Source organism: Alligator sinensis, unplaced genomic scaffold, assembly GCF_000455745.1.
Source record: "Alligator sinensis unplaced genomic scaffold, ASM45574v1 scaffold859_1, whole genome shotgun sequence".
NCBI lineage: Eukaryota > Metazoa > Chordata > Crocodylia > Alligatoridae > Alligator > Alligator sinensis.
Genome location: NW_005842656.1, coordinates 623953 through 635493, shown reverse-complemented (window position 1 = coordinate 635493; position 11541 = coordinate 623953). Strand labels below are relative to the sequence as shown.

The 11541-nt window shown below is 69.0% G+C and overlaps 1 protein-coding gene across 1 annotated transcript; it reads left to right on the top strand.

Annotated features, from left to right (window-relative positions):
- The first annotated feature begins 123 nt into the window (after positions 1 to 123).
- PPRC1 (peroxisome proliferator-activated receptor gamma, coactivator-related 1) lies at positions 124 to 10350 on the top strand. The gene is made up of 13 exons (XM_025215620.1): positions 124 to 282; positions 662 to 814; positions 1384 to 1497; positions 1675 to 4321; positions 4461 to 4514; positions 4871 to 4931; positions 5233 to 5300; positions 5495 to 6236; positions 8131 to 8313; positions 8605 to 8668; positions 9444 to 9565; positions 9675 to 9826; positions 10161 to 10350. Exons 1-13 carry the CDS (start codon positions 220 to 222, stop codon positions 10262 to 10264), a joined length of 4527 nt encoding a protein of 1508 aa, XP_025071405.1. The 5' UTR covers positions 124 to 219; the 3' UTR covers positions 10265 to 10350.
- The last annotated feature ends 1191 nt before the right edge of the window (positions 10351 to 11541 follow it).

Here is an 11541-nt window from a genome sequence, read left to right as displayed (position 1 = left end):
GGGGGGGGCCCCCCCCACCTCCGTCGGCCGGGGGCGGGGGGAGCCACTGCAGGCCCGCAGCCCCCGTGGCCGGAGGGGCTTGTCCCAACGCCGGCAGCTTCACACGCACGCGCACATGAACCCGGGCAAGGCGGGTCTGTGCCCCCTACACCACCTGCTCCCCCTCCCCCTCCCCCCCAGTGCTTCTTGCTGGACGAGCCGTCCTCGCTCGAGGAGGAGATGCACAGCTACTGGGACTCCTCCGTCCTGTCCATCATCGAGGACCTCGGCTCCCACCACGAGGTAACGGGGCACCGGGTGCGGGCACGGCGGCCCCCCACCAGCTCTGGGTCTGCAGTGCGGTGCAGCAGGGAGGGTGAAGTCCTCCCCGCCGGGACAGCCTAGCACGGTGCTGCATGGGGCAGGGAGCGAGGTGGACGGGGGAGCCCCACGCACCTGCGGCTGTCGTTGAGTGGGGACGGCTGGAGCACGGGACGGGGCGTCTGGCTCCCGGGTTCCTTCCAGGCTGCAGGGGCCGTCTCCCGGCAGGCGCTGGGGGCTGATCCTGCTGCTCCCCGGGACTGGGAGAGCTGCTGTTGACCGGGGCTGCCCTCGTCCGCCCCACGCCGGGCAGCACACGGCCCCCTGACCCCGCTCCCCCTCCCCGGGGCTTTCTCGCCAGAACAAAGGCCCCTTGGAGCTGCACAACGAGCTGTCGTTGCTGACGGCCATCACGGAGATCCTGGATGGCACGGATGAGGCAACCCTGTCTCCCTTCGACACTATCGTGGACACCGAGCTGCTGGCGTCGCCCCGGGAGCAGGAGAGCTGCGCGGTACGGCTCGGGCACACGCGGACACACCTCAGACATGTTTCCCTGCCCCTGACTGACCCTCCCCTGCCCTGGACACGCCTCGGATGGACCCTTTTCTGCCCTTAACCAGCATCAGCCACGAAACCGCACGCATGTGACACGTGTAATTGAGGGTCTGCTCAGCTCCTGGCGTTCTGGGCTGGCCACGGCGCCGCCTTCCCCTGGGGCCCGTTGGGCAGGAGAACCCCGAGACGGGGTGCCCGTGTGCCAGCACCGCCCAGAGTCCTACATGCTGTGGGCACGCGTGTCATATCACACGCGTGGCATGCAGCGCAGCGCCCCCTGGTGGTTGCACAGGGGAGCTGCCTGGGGTCTGGGGATAGGGAGGTCCAGGCATGTGGTGTTCAGGCTCAGAAGCTCGGCAAGGGGCAGAGTGAGGGCACACGGCAGCCCTGGGCCGGCTGGGGCAGAACCCCTGTAAGGCCGGGCTAGGCCCCAAGGCGACTTCGTGGACTGGACACGGCCCTGGGGTGAGAGGACCGTGTGGAAGTGCTGCATTCCCGCTTCTCACCCTCCCTTCTCCCCTGCAGCTCCAGCTCCTCGGCTTGTCCCAGGCCTCCCCTGAACGGGACGGCCCTGCCCTGGAGGACCAGTGGGGCTCGTGGACTCAGAGCGGCAGCAGCACACCCGTGGTGGCTGGGAAGGTAGAGCACTGGTTTGGGGCTGGGGCGCTCTGGGTCTGGCACGGGTCGTTGAAGGGGAGTCCCCTGGGAGCTGCCACCAGTGCTCTGCCCACGAGCCTGTGCCAAGCTGTGGCTTCCCTTGCTCTGGGGAGCGGCCATCGGAGCCGTAACTCTGCCGTGCCTCCCTCTCCACACCAGGCTGAGACAGACGTGAGCTGGGACCGTGCTCTGAGCTGCCAGGAAGATGCTGTGGTGACGCCCAAGAGGCCCCCGAGCCAGGCGCGGCGGGGGCAGTGGCAGCTGCTCCGGCCCTGGGCGCAGGAGCAGCGGGCCCTGCAGCGCAGTGATGGGGAGGAGGAGGACGATGAGGCGCCCAGCCCCAGGCAGGACGGCAGCACCGCCGTGGGAGACCTCCAGATGGAAACCCTGAGTTGCCCCCTGGAGCCAGCAAGTGCGGAGGCCGGAGCAGAGCCCCAAGTGGCCTGGCTGGGGGAGGGGGACGTGCCCTGCATCATCAGCCCCGCAGGCGGCTCCCTGTGCGACCTGGTGAAGTCCATGCACCCCTACTGCCTGCCCGCCTTCGCCACCGACCTGGGTGCTGCGCCCAAGCCGGCCAACAAGGACCTGCTCGCTGTCCCCGTCATGCTGGGGATCGTGTCCGGTGGCGACGGCCAGAGCCTGGAGACCCCTGTTGTGTTCCACCCGCTCGGCCCAGGCTTCCCCTGCCTCGACGCCCCACTCCCAGCCAGGGAGGAGGGCGCTGCCGGGGGTGAGGGGCATGCTGCCCTGGAGTCCCCTGCCCCGGAGGAGCCATTGCCTGCAGAGGTGGGGGCGCAGCAGCACCAGGTGCCCACCCCTGCTCTGGGGAGCAAAGCTACAGCACGAGATGCGGCCACCCCAAAGGAGACCCTGCCCGAGGCTGCAGCTGGCGCGGCCCCACCAGAGGCAGGCGGGAGGGACCGTCACCTTCAAAGCGACTCCCAGCCCAGCACGGAGGCGCCAGCGGGCGGGAAGTGCCAGGGCTCCAGATGGGGCCGGGGCCGCGAGCGAGCACGGAAAAGCCGGAAAAAGAAGAGCGCGGAGGCGCCGAGCACCCAGGGCCGGCCCCTTGGAGACTCCATGGCCTCGCGGCTCCGCTCAGCCTCCTCTGTCCCGCGGCGGGGGGCAGCTGAGGGGCAGGCGCCCCCCAGCCGGGCCACCCGCCCCTCGGCGCAGGTGTCCAACTTCCTGGCGGAGCAGCTGGAGCAGGCCAGGAAGGATGCACAGCTGGAGCTGCGCCCAAGCCCCGCACCGCCCCGGCCACGGGGCAGGCCCCGGGGCTCCCGGAACAGGAGAAGCTGCCCTGAGCCCCCTCGGGAGCCTGCGGTCGACAGCCCCATGGCGGAGAGCAGAGCAGAGCAGGCCGTGCCCAGCCCAAAGGAGCAAGAGGCAGCAGCTGTGGAGCGCGGGGAGGAGAGCGAGCCTGCCCCGTGCCAGGCCAGCGCCAGCCCGGAGCCTGCCCCCAGCACCGAGCAGGATGCTGCGGGGGAAGCTGCCCAGCACCCCACACCCGTGGAGCCTGCACAGGCCGAGAGCCAAGCGGCCACGTGCCCCTCACGGGAAGCCCGGCCCAAGGCCCTGAGCCTGACCGAGTACCGCCGGCGCATGCAGCACCGCGCGCCCGGCGCTGGCCCCGGCAAGGAGCCCGAGAAGCAGGCGGCCGGAAAGTGGCCCAGCATCCCCGAGCCCCCCACTGAGCTGGCCGAGATCCCCTGCCTGGTGGCACCACCGGCGCAGCCCCTGGCCTTGCCTGCGGAGACGCCCGGCACGCAAAAGGGCCCCGAGAAACCTGCCAGCCCACCTGCCAGTTCTCCGCTGGCCAGCAAGGCCCCTCCGACCCCAGCACTGACCACCGTGGCCCCAGTGCCCCCCGTGCCGCAGCTGCCTTTCGTGGTGCCACCAGTGACCGGGGCTGCTCCAACTGGGGTCGTGTCAGCCCTGGCGACTCCTTACGCCCTCTACCCACCGGTGCCTTCCTGGCCTTGCTTTGGCCCCCCGCCCTCTGGCTTCCCCCCGACGCTGCTGCCACCACCAGCCACCGCCTCACCCAATGCCTTCCACCTGGTGCCTGGCCTGCCGCCCCCGGGCCTGGCCTGGCCACCGCCAGCCGCCCCCCCGCCCCCACCCTTTGGCCCTGGCGCTCCATACGCCCCCGTGGGCTGGGGCCCGGCCCTGCCGCCCCCATACTGGCCCGGCGTGGCCCTGCCCCCGCTGGGGCCTCCACTGGTGTTCGCTGAACCCGGCAGCGCCCCACAGAGCCCAGCGCTGAGTTGTCCGGAGCCGGCGGCCTTTGCTGCGCTGCCCGCGCCGCCGTTCGTTGCTGCTGCCCCTGAGGTGCCTGCAGCCTCCCAGGCTTCTGCTGCAGCTCCGCACGCAGCCGCCGATCAGCCCCCAGCCAAGGCGAGCAGGGCATCCGACCCCAGGCGGCAGGCACGGCCCGCGGAGAGGCCCTCAGCTGCCCCCGCTGCTGCTACTGCACAGACTGCAAAGGAGCTGCCGGCTGCTACCGTGGAAGACCCGCCGGCTGCTGCAAGTGGGCCCATGGAAGAGCCCCCTCCAACCAGGGAGCTGCCTCCCGCCTGTCCCCCGGCAAAGCCAGCCAGGAGCCCGCCAGGAGCCGTGCCGGCACAAGCCCAGCCAGCGCCTCACCCACCTGCCGACCGTGAGACCGTCTGCGGGAGAGCAACGGGGGCGCGAGAGGGTGCCAAGCCGCCTGCTGCCCGGCCCTGGAGACACCGGCCCCTGGCCCGCCCCGCCCAGCCCAGCGGCTGCGAGGATATTGTCCAGGCCTTCATCAGCGAGATCGGTGAGCCGGCCGCCCGTGGCCCGGGAGGTGTGGGGGTCCTGCGCCGTGGGCCTGTGGGGCCACGTCTGTGAGGTCTCGCAGCAGTGATGTGCTGGGAGCACAAACCAGGGCCGAGTCACGACTTTTCTCTCCTCCTCAGGCATCGAAGCCTCCGACCTGTCCAGCCTGCTGGAGCAGTTTGAGAAGACAGAAGGTGAGGACCCTGCGGCCTCCTCCCCACTCCCCTCTGGCCCTGCGAGGAGCAACCCCGGCCTCATGCTGGTTCTCGCTGGTGTGGGGTCCTGGCTCGGATGGTGCTTCCCTGCCATGCCCAGACCTCCGCAGCCCTCGTTTCCCGGCTCGCAGCAATTGCCGGTGCCACCTGAGCCATGGGTCAGTCTGGGGACGCCATATGGCACGCGGGAGCGCCAGTCCCCAGGTAGCGGTGCGTGCTGGGCAGGAGACACCTCGATGGGCGCTCGCATCTGCTTGCTGCACCACGGGCTGCTGGATCTCCCTCCCAGCCACCCTGAGCCTGGCTAGTGACAAGTTTCTCCTCTCTCTTTCCAGCCAAAAAGGAGTCGTCGGGTGCGGAGGCGCCCAAAGACAAGCCGTCTGCCAGCAGCGTGGGGTGAGTGCTGGGGGCTGAGCCGTGCCAACATGGGGCCAGGGGGGAACTGGTCTCTGTCATCTAATAGCAGCGTGAGATCTAGAGGCGCAGCGGGTCCCCGCCTGGGGCCTTTGGCTGACGTCGGGGAGGATTGGAGCCTGCGTGGCCCCTTCGTGTGTGTCTGCTCCCTCCCTGCGTGGACTCGGGAGCTCTGACCCGGAGGCCATAGGCCTCCACAGCCAGCTCTGCGGGGTCCAGGACCCCGACCGGCTCACCCTGCATGTGGCAGCTGCATGTGATAGCGGCTTTTCCCCTTCAGCAGAGCGGAGCCGCAGCAGGACAAGAAGCCCCTGGATAGCCTGCAGGCTCCCGAGCTCGCCAACGTGGCAGGTGAAGCCCCACGGGGCTGGGATCAAGGGGTCCCGCGGCGGGTGGGCCAGAGTCACCAGGTCCGTAGCGGGCAGGGGGGGTGTGTCGGGTGTCGGGGAAAGGCTGAGTGGGTTGGGAGGCCCCAAGCATGGCGGGAGGGGGTGGAGAGTGCATAGGGTGCCTGCGCCCCACTCTAATCCCCGCTGTCCCCACAGGCCTGACCCCACCGGCAACACCCCCCCACCAGCTGTGGAAGCCCCTGGCTGCCGTGTCACTGCTGGCCAAGCCGCGGTCCTTGAGCACTACCGCCCTGGAGGGTGCCCAGAAGACAACCAAGCTCATCGAGGCCCAGCCGCTGCCCCATGGCAAGCCCCGAGGGAAGCCCCCGCCTGTCATGCCCCCTGCCTCCAGCCACGTGGGTGCTGGAGACCACGACTACTGCTTCCTGGGCGGCACCGGCACGCCCGAGCCGGGATCGCGCTGGAACGTGAAGCATCACGCGGACATCACCATCAAGCCCATCATCTCCCTTGCCCCGCGGACGCAGGACCGGCCTGGCCCCTCACTACCTGCTGCCAGTGCTGCCCTGGGTGCCCCTGGGGCCGGCCGCAAGCCACTGGATCACCGGACTAGCACCCCGGGCAGGGGCAGCCCCCCCGCCTCGGTGCTGCTGTCTCCGGACGCGTCCCCCTGCCGGGACAAGGAGACACGGACTCCCAGCGCTCGGCCCCCGCGCTCGGGTGCCAAGAGGGCCCTACGCTGCTACCGTGTGCGCCGGGACTCGGGCAGCCCCCCAGACGGCACCTGGCGGCGCCAAGCCAGCCGCTCCTTCAGCGCCAGCTCCAACGGGGGCAGCGAGGCGTCCTCTTCTTCTTCCTCCTCCTCCTCTTCCTCCTCCTCTTCCTCCTCGCGGTCCCGCTCCCGGTCCTCGTCCCCCCCACCCAAGCGGTGGCGCAGGTGAGTGTGGCACAGCTGGGCTCTCCCTGCTCTGGGGTGGGTGCACGTGCTGGGTTTGTTGCGGGGCTTTGAGGAAGCCCCGGAGCTGCCCCCGTGGCCCTGGCCCTTCTAAATTCTCTCCTAGCGTCTCATTGACGGGCGAAGAGAAAGTCGACGGGTTTATCACTGACTGCCTCTCGCCAGACGAGAACTGGGGGCTCCGCGTGACACGAGCGGGCGGGCAGTTCTGAAACGAGCACCAGGACGTTTCCCCTGGTTTGGGATTAAAGGGGGAGCTCGTGGTCCCTGGATGCGGTGGGAGCCGAGAGCTCGGCCGGGTTCACAAGGGGTTGGACACCTGCTTGGAGGAAAGGAGCATCGGTCACTGTTGAGCAGGGAGCGCGGGGCACGGCCTCTGTGTCAGACCTGCCTGATCTTTAAAGGCTGCAAGGGAGAGAAGAAGGGGAAACCCTGCTCGGACCCAGTCCCTCTCTCGTCCAGCCTCTGCTGTCTGCCACCACGTGACACTGGGCAGGTGGGACCCAGGTCTGACCCAGGACAGGGCAGCTCTGATGCTCTTCTGCCTGGTGCTGCCTGCCTGGCCAGGGCTTGCGCTGCCGCCAGGGTCGCCCAGGGCTCATCCATCCCGCAACAGCAAGGGCTGGGGGTGCTGCTTGGCGACTAGATGCCCCCAGGGACCGGCTCGCCCTGTCCACCCGCCCCGGGGCTTGTGCTGCTTCTGCCTGATCCCAGCCTGCTGGTACCTGGCTGGGCTGCCCTGCTGGGGCTCCAGGGCCGCCTGCATTCGGTCCCTCTGCCCGTCTCCCTTCTGCAGGGCTCTGGGTGCCCCAGTCTCCTGTGGGGTGGGAGGAGGCTGTAGGGAGCCTGGCACCAGGGGGACCCTTTGCCCCAGCTCATCTTCCACCCCTGCTGCACTCCAGGCCTGGCTGCCCCTTGCCCTGGGGCATTGGTCTTCCCTGGTGCACGGGGTGCTTGTGCCCTGGCTTTGCTGCCTGGCGTCTCCCAGGCAACTCCCTCGCCCGTGTCCATGGTGCATCCAGGCCCCTGGCTGGGGGCCTGCTCTCACCACCCTGGTGTAGGCAGGCGTGGCCCCGCTGCCGCTTCCCCCTGCATGGGCCGCAGTCCTGGGTTGGGCTGCTCCTGCTAGGTGCACGCTGCAAGCTGGTGGTCCCTGGAGGATCATGGCCCAGCAGGGGGAGGGGCTGCCGGCTGTGGCTGTGGCTGAGCTTGGCCTGGGCAGAGGGGACACGGCCCTGGCCCCTGCCCAGTTCAGCGTGACCCCGACCCTGATGAGCCCCATGGCCAGCAGCGCCAGAGCAGTGCTTGGGGGCAGCTGGCGCTTTGTGGCTGGCTCCTTCCATACAGGGATTTTCCTGTGCATTGTAGGGGCATCAAGCGGATGGTTGCCCTCCCCCAGCATATGCCAGTGGGGCAGGCTGTGGGCCACCTGATTGGCAGAGACAGGGTTAGCTTGCCCACTGGCATCTTGCAAAGCTACCCTGGGTAGGTCCCCCCGTTCCTGCCCTGGGGCAGGTGGAGAGCAGGGGCATGTCTGCAGGGGGTAAGGGCAGTGTCCTCAGGGGTTGTACTGTAGGCAGGACTCCAGTGGGCCAGAGCCTGGGACCGTGGGATGCACCCCAGCTGCGTGCTGGCAGCAACGCTGTCCAGTGGCACTGATTTGGCAGCAAGTAATAGCCAGTGCGCGCCATCGTTAGGTTTCAGAGTGAACCGCCTCTTAAAACGTGCTGCTGCTTTGAACTTTCTGCAGACCAAGGCTGGTGCTGCTGCACTCACGGCGGCACTGGGCCGTGCAGGGGGGCTGGCGCGGGGTGGTGGGGGGCAGCACCAGGGCAGGGAGATGTGCACGACTCAGTGTGCCCCGTACTCGCCCCAGGTACCGGCCGCGGCGCTCCTCCCGCTCCCGCTCCTCCTCGCCCTCCAGCGCCGGGTCCTGCGGCAGCTCCCGCAGCAGCTCGTCCTCATCCTACTCGTCCCGGTCCCACTCCCGGTCCACGTCCCGCAGCCGGTCCCGGTCCCGCTCCCTGTCGCCCTGCAGGAGGCACAGCCGGAGGAGGCGGTAAGAACGCACCAGACCCAGGGCCCCGGTCTCCACTGCCCCAGCCGGGACCTGCGGCTGCTCTGACGCCTGTCTGGGGTCTCTGGCGTCTGCCCTGTGGGCTCGCTCTGAGCAGCTATTTTGCCCCGTTTCCTGGCTGGTCTTCTGGGGCTGGGCAGGGTTCTTCCCTTGTTTGCTAGGCCCGGGGGTGGCCTGGTCCTCCCGGGCCCTTGCTGTGGATTCTGGGCTGGTCTGTGCTGCCCTGGGCAGCACCCAGCCTCCCCGCTCATGAGCTTCCGTCTCTGCCCGCAGGTACAGCTACGACTCTCAGGACCACTACCAAAGGCAGAGACTCCTGCAGAAGGAACGTGCAATAGTGAGTGTCAGGGCCTGTGCCCGGCGGGGGGCAGCCCTGGGGCTGGGCCTGCCCCAGAGAGGGCACGGGTTTGGCCCTGCGGCATTGCGGGACGCTGCCATAGCTGTTCCTATGGCCTGGCACGGCCAGCGCCTACTGTGCCGTCATGGCTGGATGCAAGTTTCAGGCACCATTTGTAGGATCTCAGCATTGTGGGGCTGGCAGGGATCATCCAGCCCCGTCCAAACCAGCCCAAAGCCCATGTCTGACCTCAGAGTCACACGACACAGTTGCTCTCGACACAGCCCCAAGCATCGCCCCTGCTCCCGGGAAAGCAGGGGGGTTGCAGCCGCCAATGTCCTGTTGCTGCCAGGGGTGTCATGGGCACTGTAGAGCCCAGGCCCGGGCCGTGTCCCCACTGCAGGGGAAGGCAAAACCCCCCAGTCTGGACCAGTCTGACCAGGTGGAAATCCCTTCTTGCCCCAGTGCAGCGTGGGGCTGAGCCTGAGCGCGGGAGCAAGACCCTCCAGCCAGGACCCAGCGGGGTTGGTGCCAGCAGGAGCATGGGCACAGCCCAGGCCTGGGATGCAGCACTGATGCCCCCTCACCTGGATCAGGAGGCGGTGCTGGGGCTGGGCTTTGCCTTGATGCCGAAGCCCAGGCAGAAGCAGCTCAGACAGGGTTGGGGTGGCAACGGGTGCATGGAGGGGCTTTGAGGGCTGTTCAGCCTGTCCTGGAAAGGGCAGGGGCAGCTAGCAGTAGCTGACGGCCCCGAGTGTCATGTCCCCTCGCGCAGGAGGAGAGGCGGGTCGTCTTCATTGGGAAGATCCCCGGCAGGATGACGTGCTCGGAGCTGCGGCACCGCTTCTCCGTGTTCGGGGACATCGAGGAGTGCACCCTCCACTTCCGCTCCGAGGGGTGAGCGAATGGCGGGGGCTTGGCTCTGTTGTAGGCGCACGTGGGGAGGAGGCAAGAGCCGGGTACGGGGCGGTCAGGGCTCAGGCGTGACGCCCTCATCCCCCGGCAGTGACAACTACGGCTTCGTGACGTACCGCTATGCCGAGGAGGCCTTTGCTGCCATCGAGCGCGGCCACACGCTACGGCGCCCGGATGAGCAGCCCTTCGACCTCTGCTTTGGCGGGCGACGCCAGTTCTGCCGCCGCAACTATGCCGACCTGGGTGAGCCCCCGCTTCCGCCCCTGGCCCTGGGCACAGCCCCCTCGGCCCTGGGCAGACCATGGATGTGGCCACAATCTGCCCCCCCCCCGTGATTCCCCCCACCTGCCTCTCTGCAGCCGGGTGTGCGGCTGATGCGTGCACCCCCACCCCACGCTCCCGGTGCAGCAGCAGCGTTGCTCTGCCTGGGCACAGGGCCGGGAGCCAGGACTTCTGGGTTGCTTTGCTGGCTCGTGGCTGCTCCCGGGGCAGGAGGGTTCGGCCCCCATTCCCTGTGCCCCCCAGAGCGTGGCCCTTCCCCTCCCCACCAGCTCACGGCAGCACCGTCTGCTTCCAGACTCGAACCGGGAGGACTTCGACCCGGCTCCCACCCGCAGCAAGTTCGACTCTCTCGACTTCGACACCCTGCTGAAGCAGGCGCAGCGCAGCCTGCGCACGTAGCCCCGGCTCCCGGCCCCACCCCGCGGCCCCTGGTTTTCTAAAGAAATGCAAAAAAAAAAAAACAGGGAAAAAAGCCCCGTCAGGCCGACTTCTGGTTTTCAAGGAGTTTGTTTTATCGGATGCTTCCCGGGTGTCCTCTTCCAGCAGCGCCACATGGCTAATAAACCTCCGTGCCCACCCCTGCCCGCTGCCTCCCTCCTTCCTGCTGCTCAGCCCTGGCTCTGTGGAGCTGGGCTCGTGGCCTGGGGCAGGGTCACGTCCTACCCAGGGGAGCAGCAGAGGCAAAACAAGGCCCGTGGGGCTGGACGTCCAGGGGCCCCGGTGAGCCAAGCTGGCTCTGCTGTGGCCCTGGGACCTGCACCCCCTGGCAGGGGTGGCTGAGGCTTCCCCTGGGCCAGGGCAGCAGAGAAGGACTTGGGTCTGCCTGTGCCCCAGGGGCCAAGGCACAGCCCTCGGGGCACCGCACTCCCGGCCGGGCCCTGCCTGAGCTGGGCACGGTGCCCTGCTGGCCTGTCACAGCTGCCCAGGGGCTGCAGCCCCTTCCTCACGGGGTGTCCCAGGGTCCCCTGCGCCAGGCTGGAAGCAAAGCCGTGCGGTGCATGTTGCCCCCCATGGACCCAGCTGCCCCCATGAGCCCCGTGCTCTGCAGTCAGCCGTGGGCAGGTGCAGTTCCAGGGGCTGCCACGGGGTGCGCCGCACAGCCCCCGCCCTCCAGCTGCCCTGCAGGAGCCCACGGGGCAGCAGCTCTGAGCTGGGTTCGTGGCAGGCTGGGGTCTCTGCTCGGCAGAGGACTAGTCCCCCCGTGCTGGGGCTGCCAGCCTCTCGCTGCTGCTGGCGGGACCCCGGGCTCCTGCGGTGCTGCCCTCGGGCACTGGTTGGGGGCAGCTGTGGCCTGGGAGCCTGTGCCACCCGCCCCGGACCCAGCCAGCTGGGAGTCCAGGGGCCGGGAGGGTGGGCCTGGGCTGTGCATGGCGCTACACCTGGGGGGCCAATGTGGGGGCCACCACCCCACCAGTGATCTCCTACCTGTTCTGCTGGAGGGGAGGGGCCGCATCCAGCACAGGGCCAGGCTGGGCCCCAGGGTGTCGCTGGCTGCAGATGGGGGCTGCGGGGCCCTGTGGCCTCATCCTGCCTCCCAGCACAGGGCTGCTCTTCTGTGCATGACTGGTCCCAGCCCTCTGGGCACCCAGGCTTGGAGTCCCAGTCCCCTGGCTCCCCAGGCAGGGCTGAGCCGCTTTGCAGGGATGGGAGCTGGCGGCCCCATGGCAGAGGGGTTC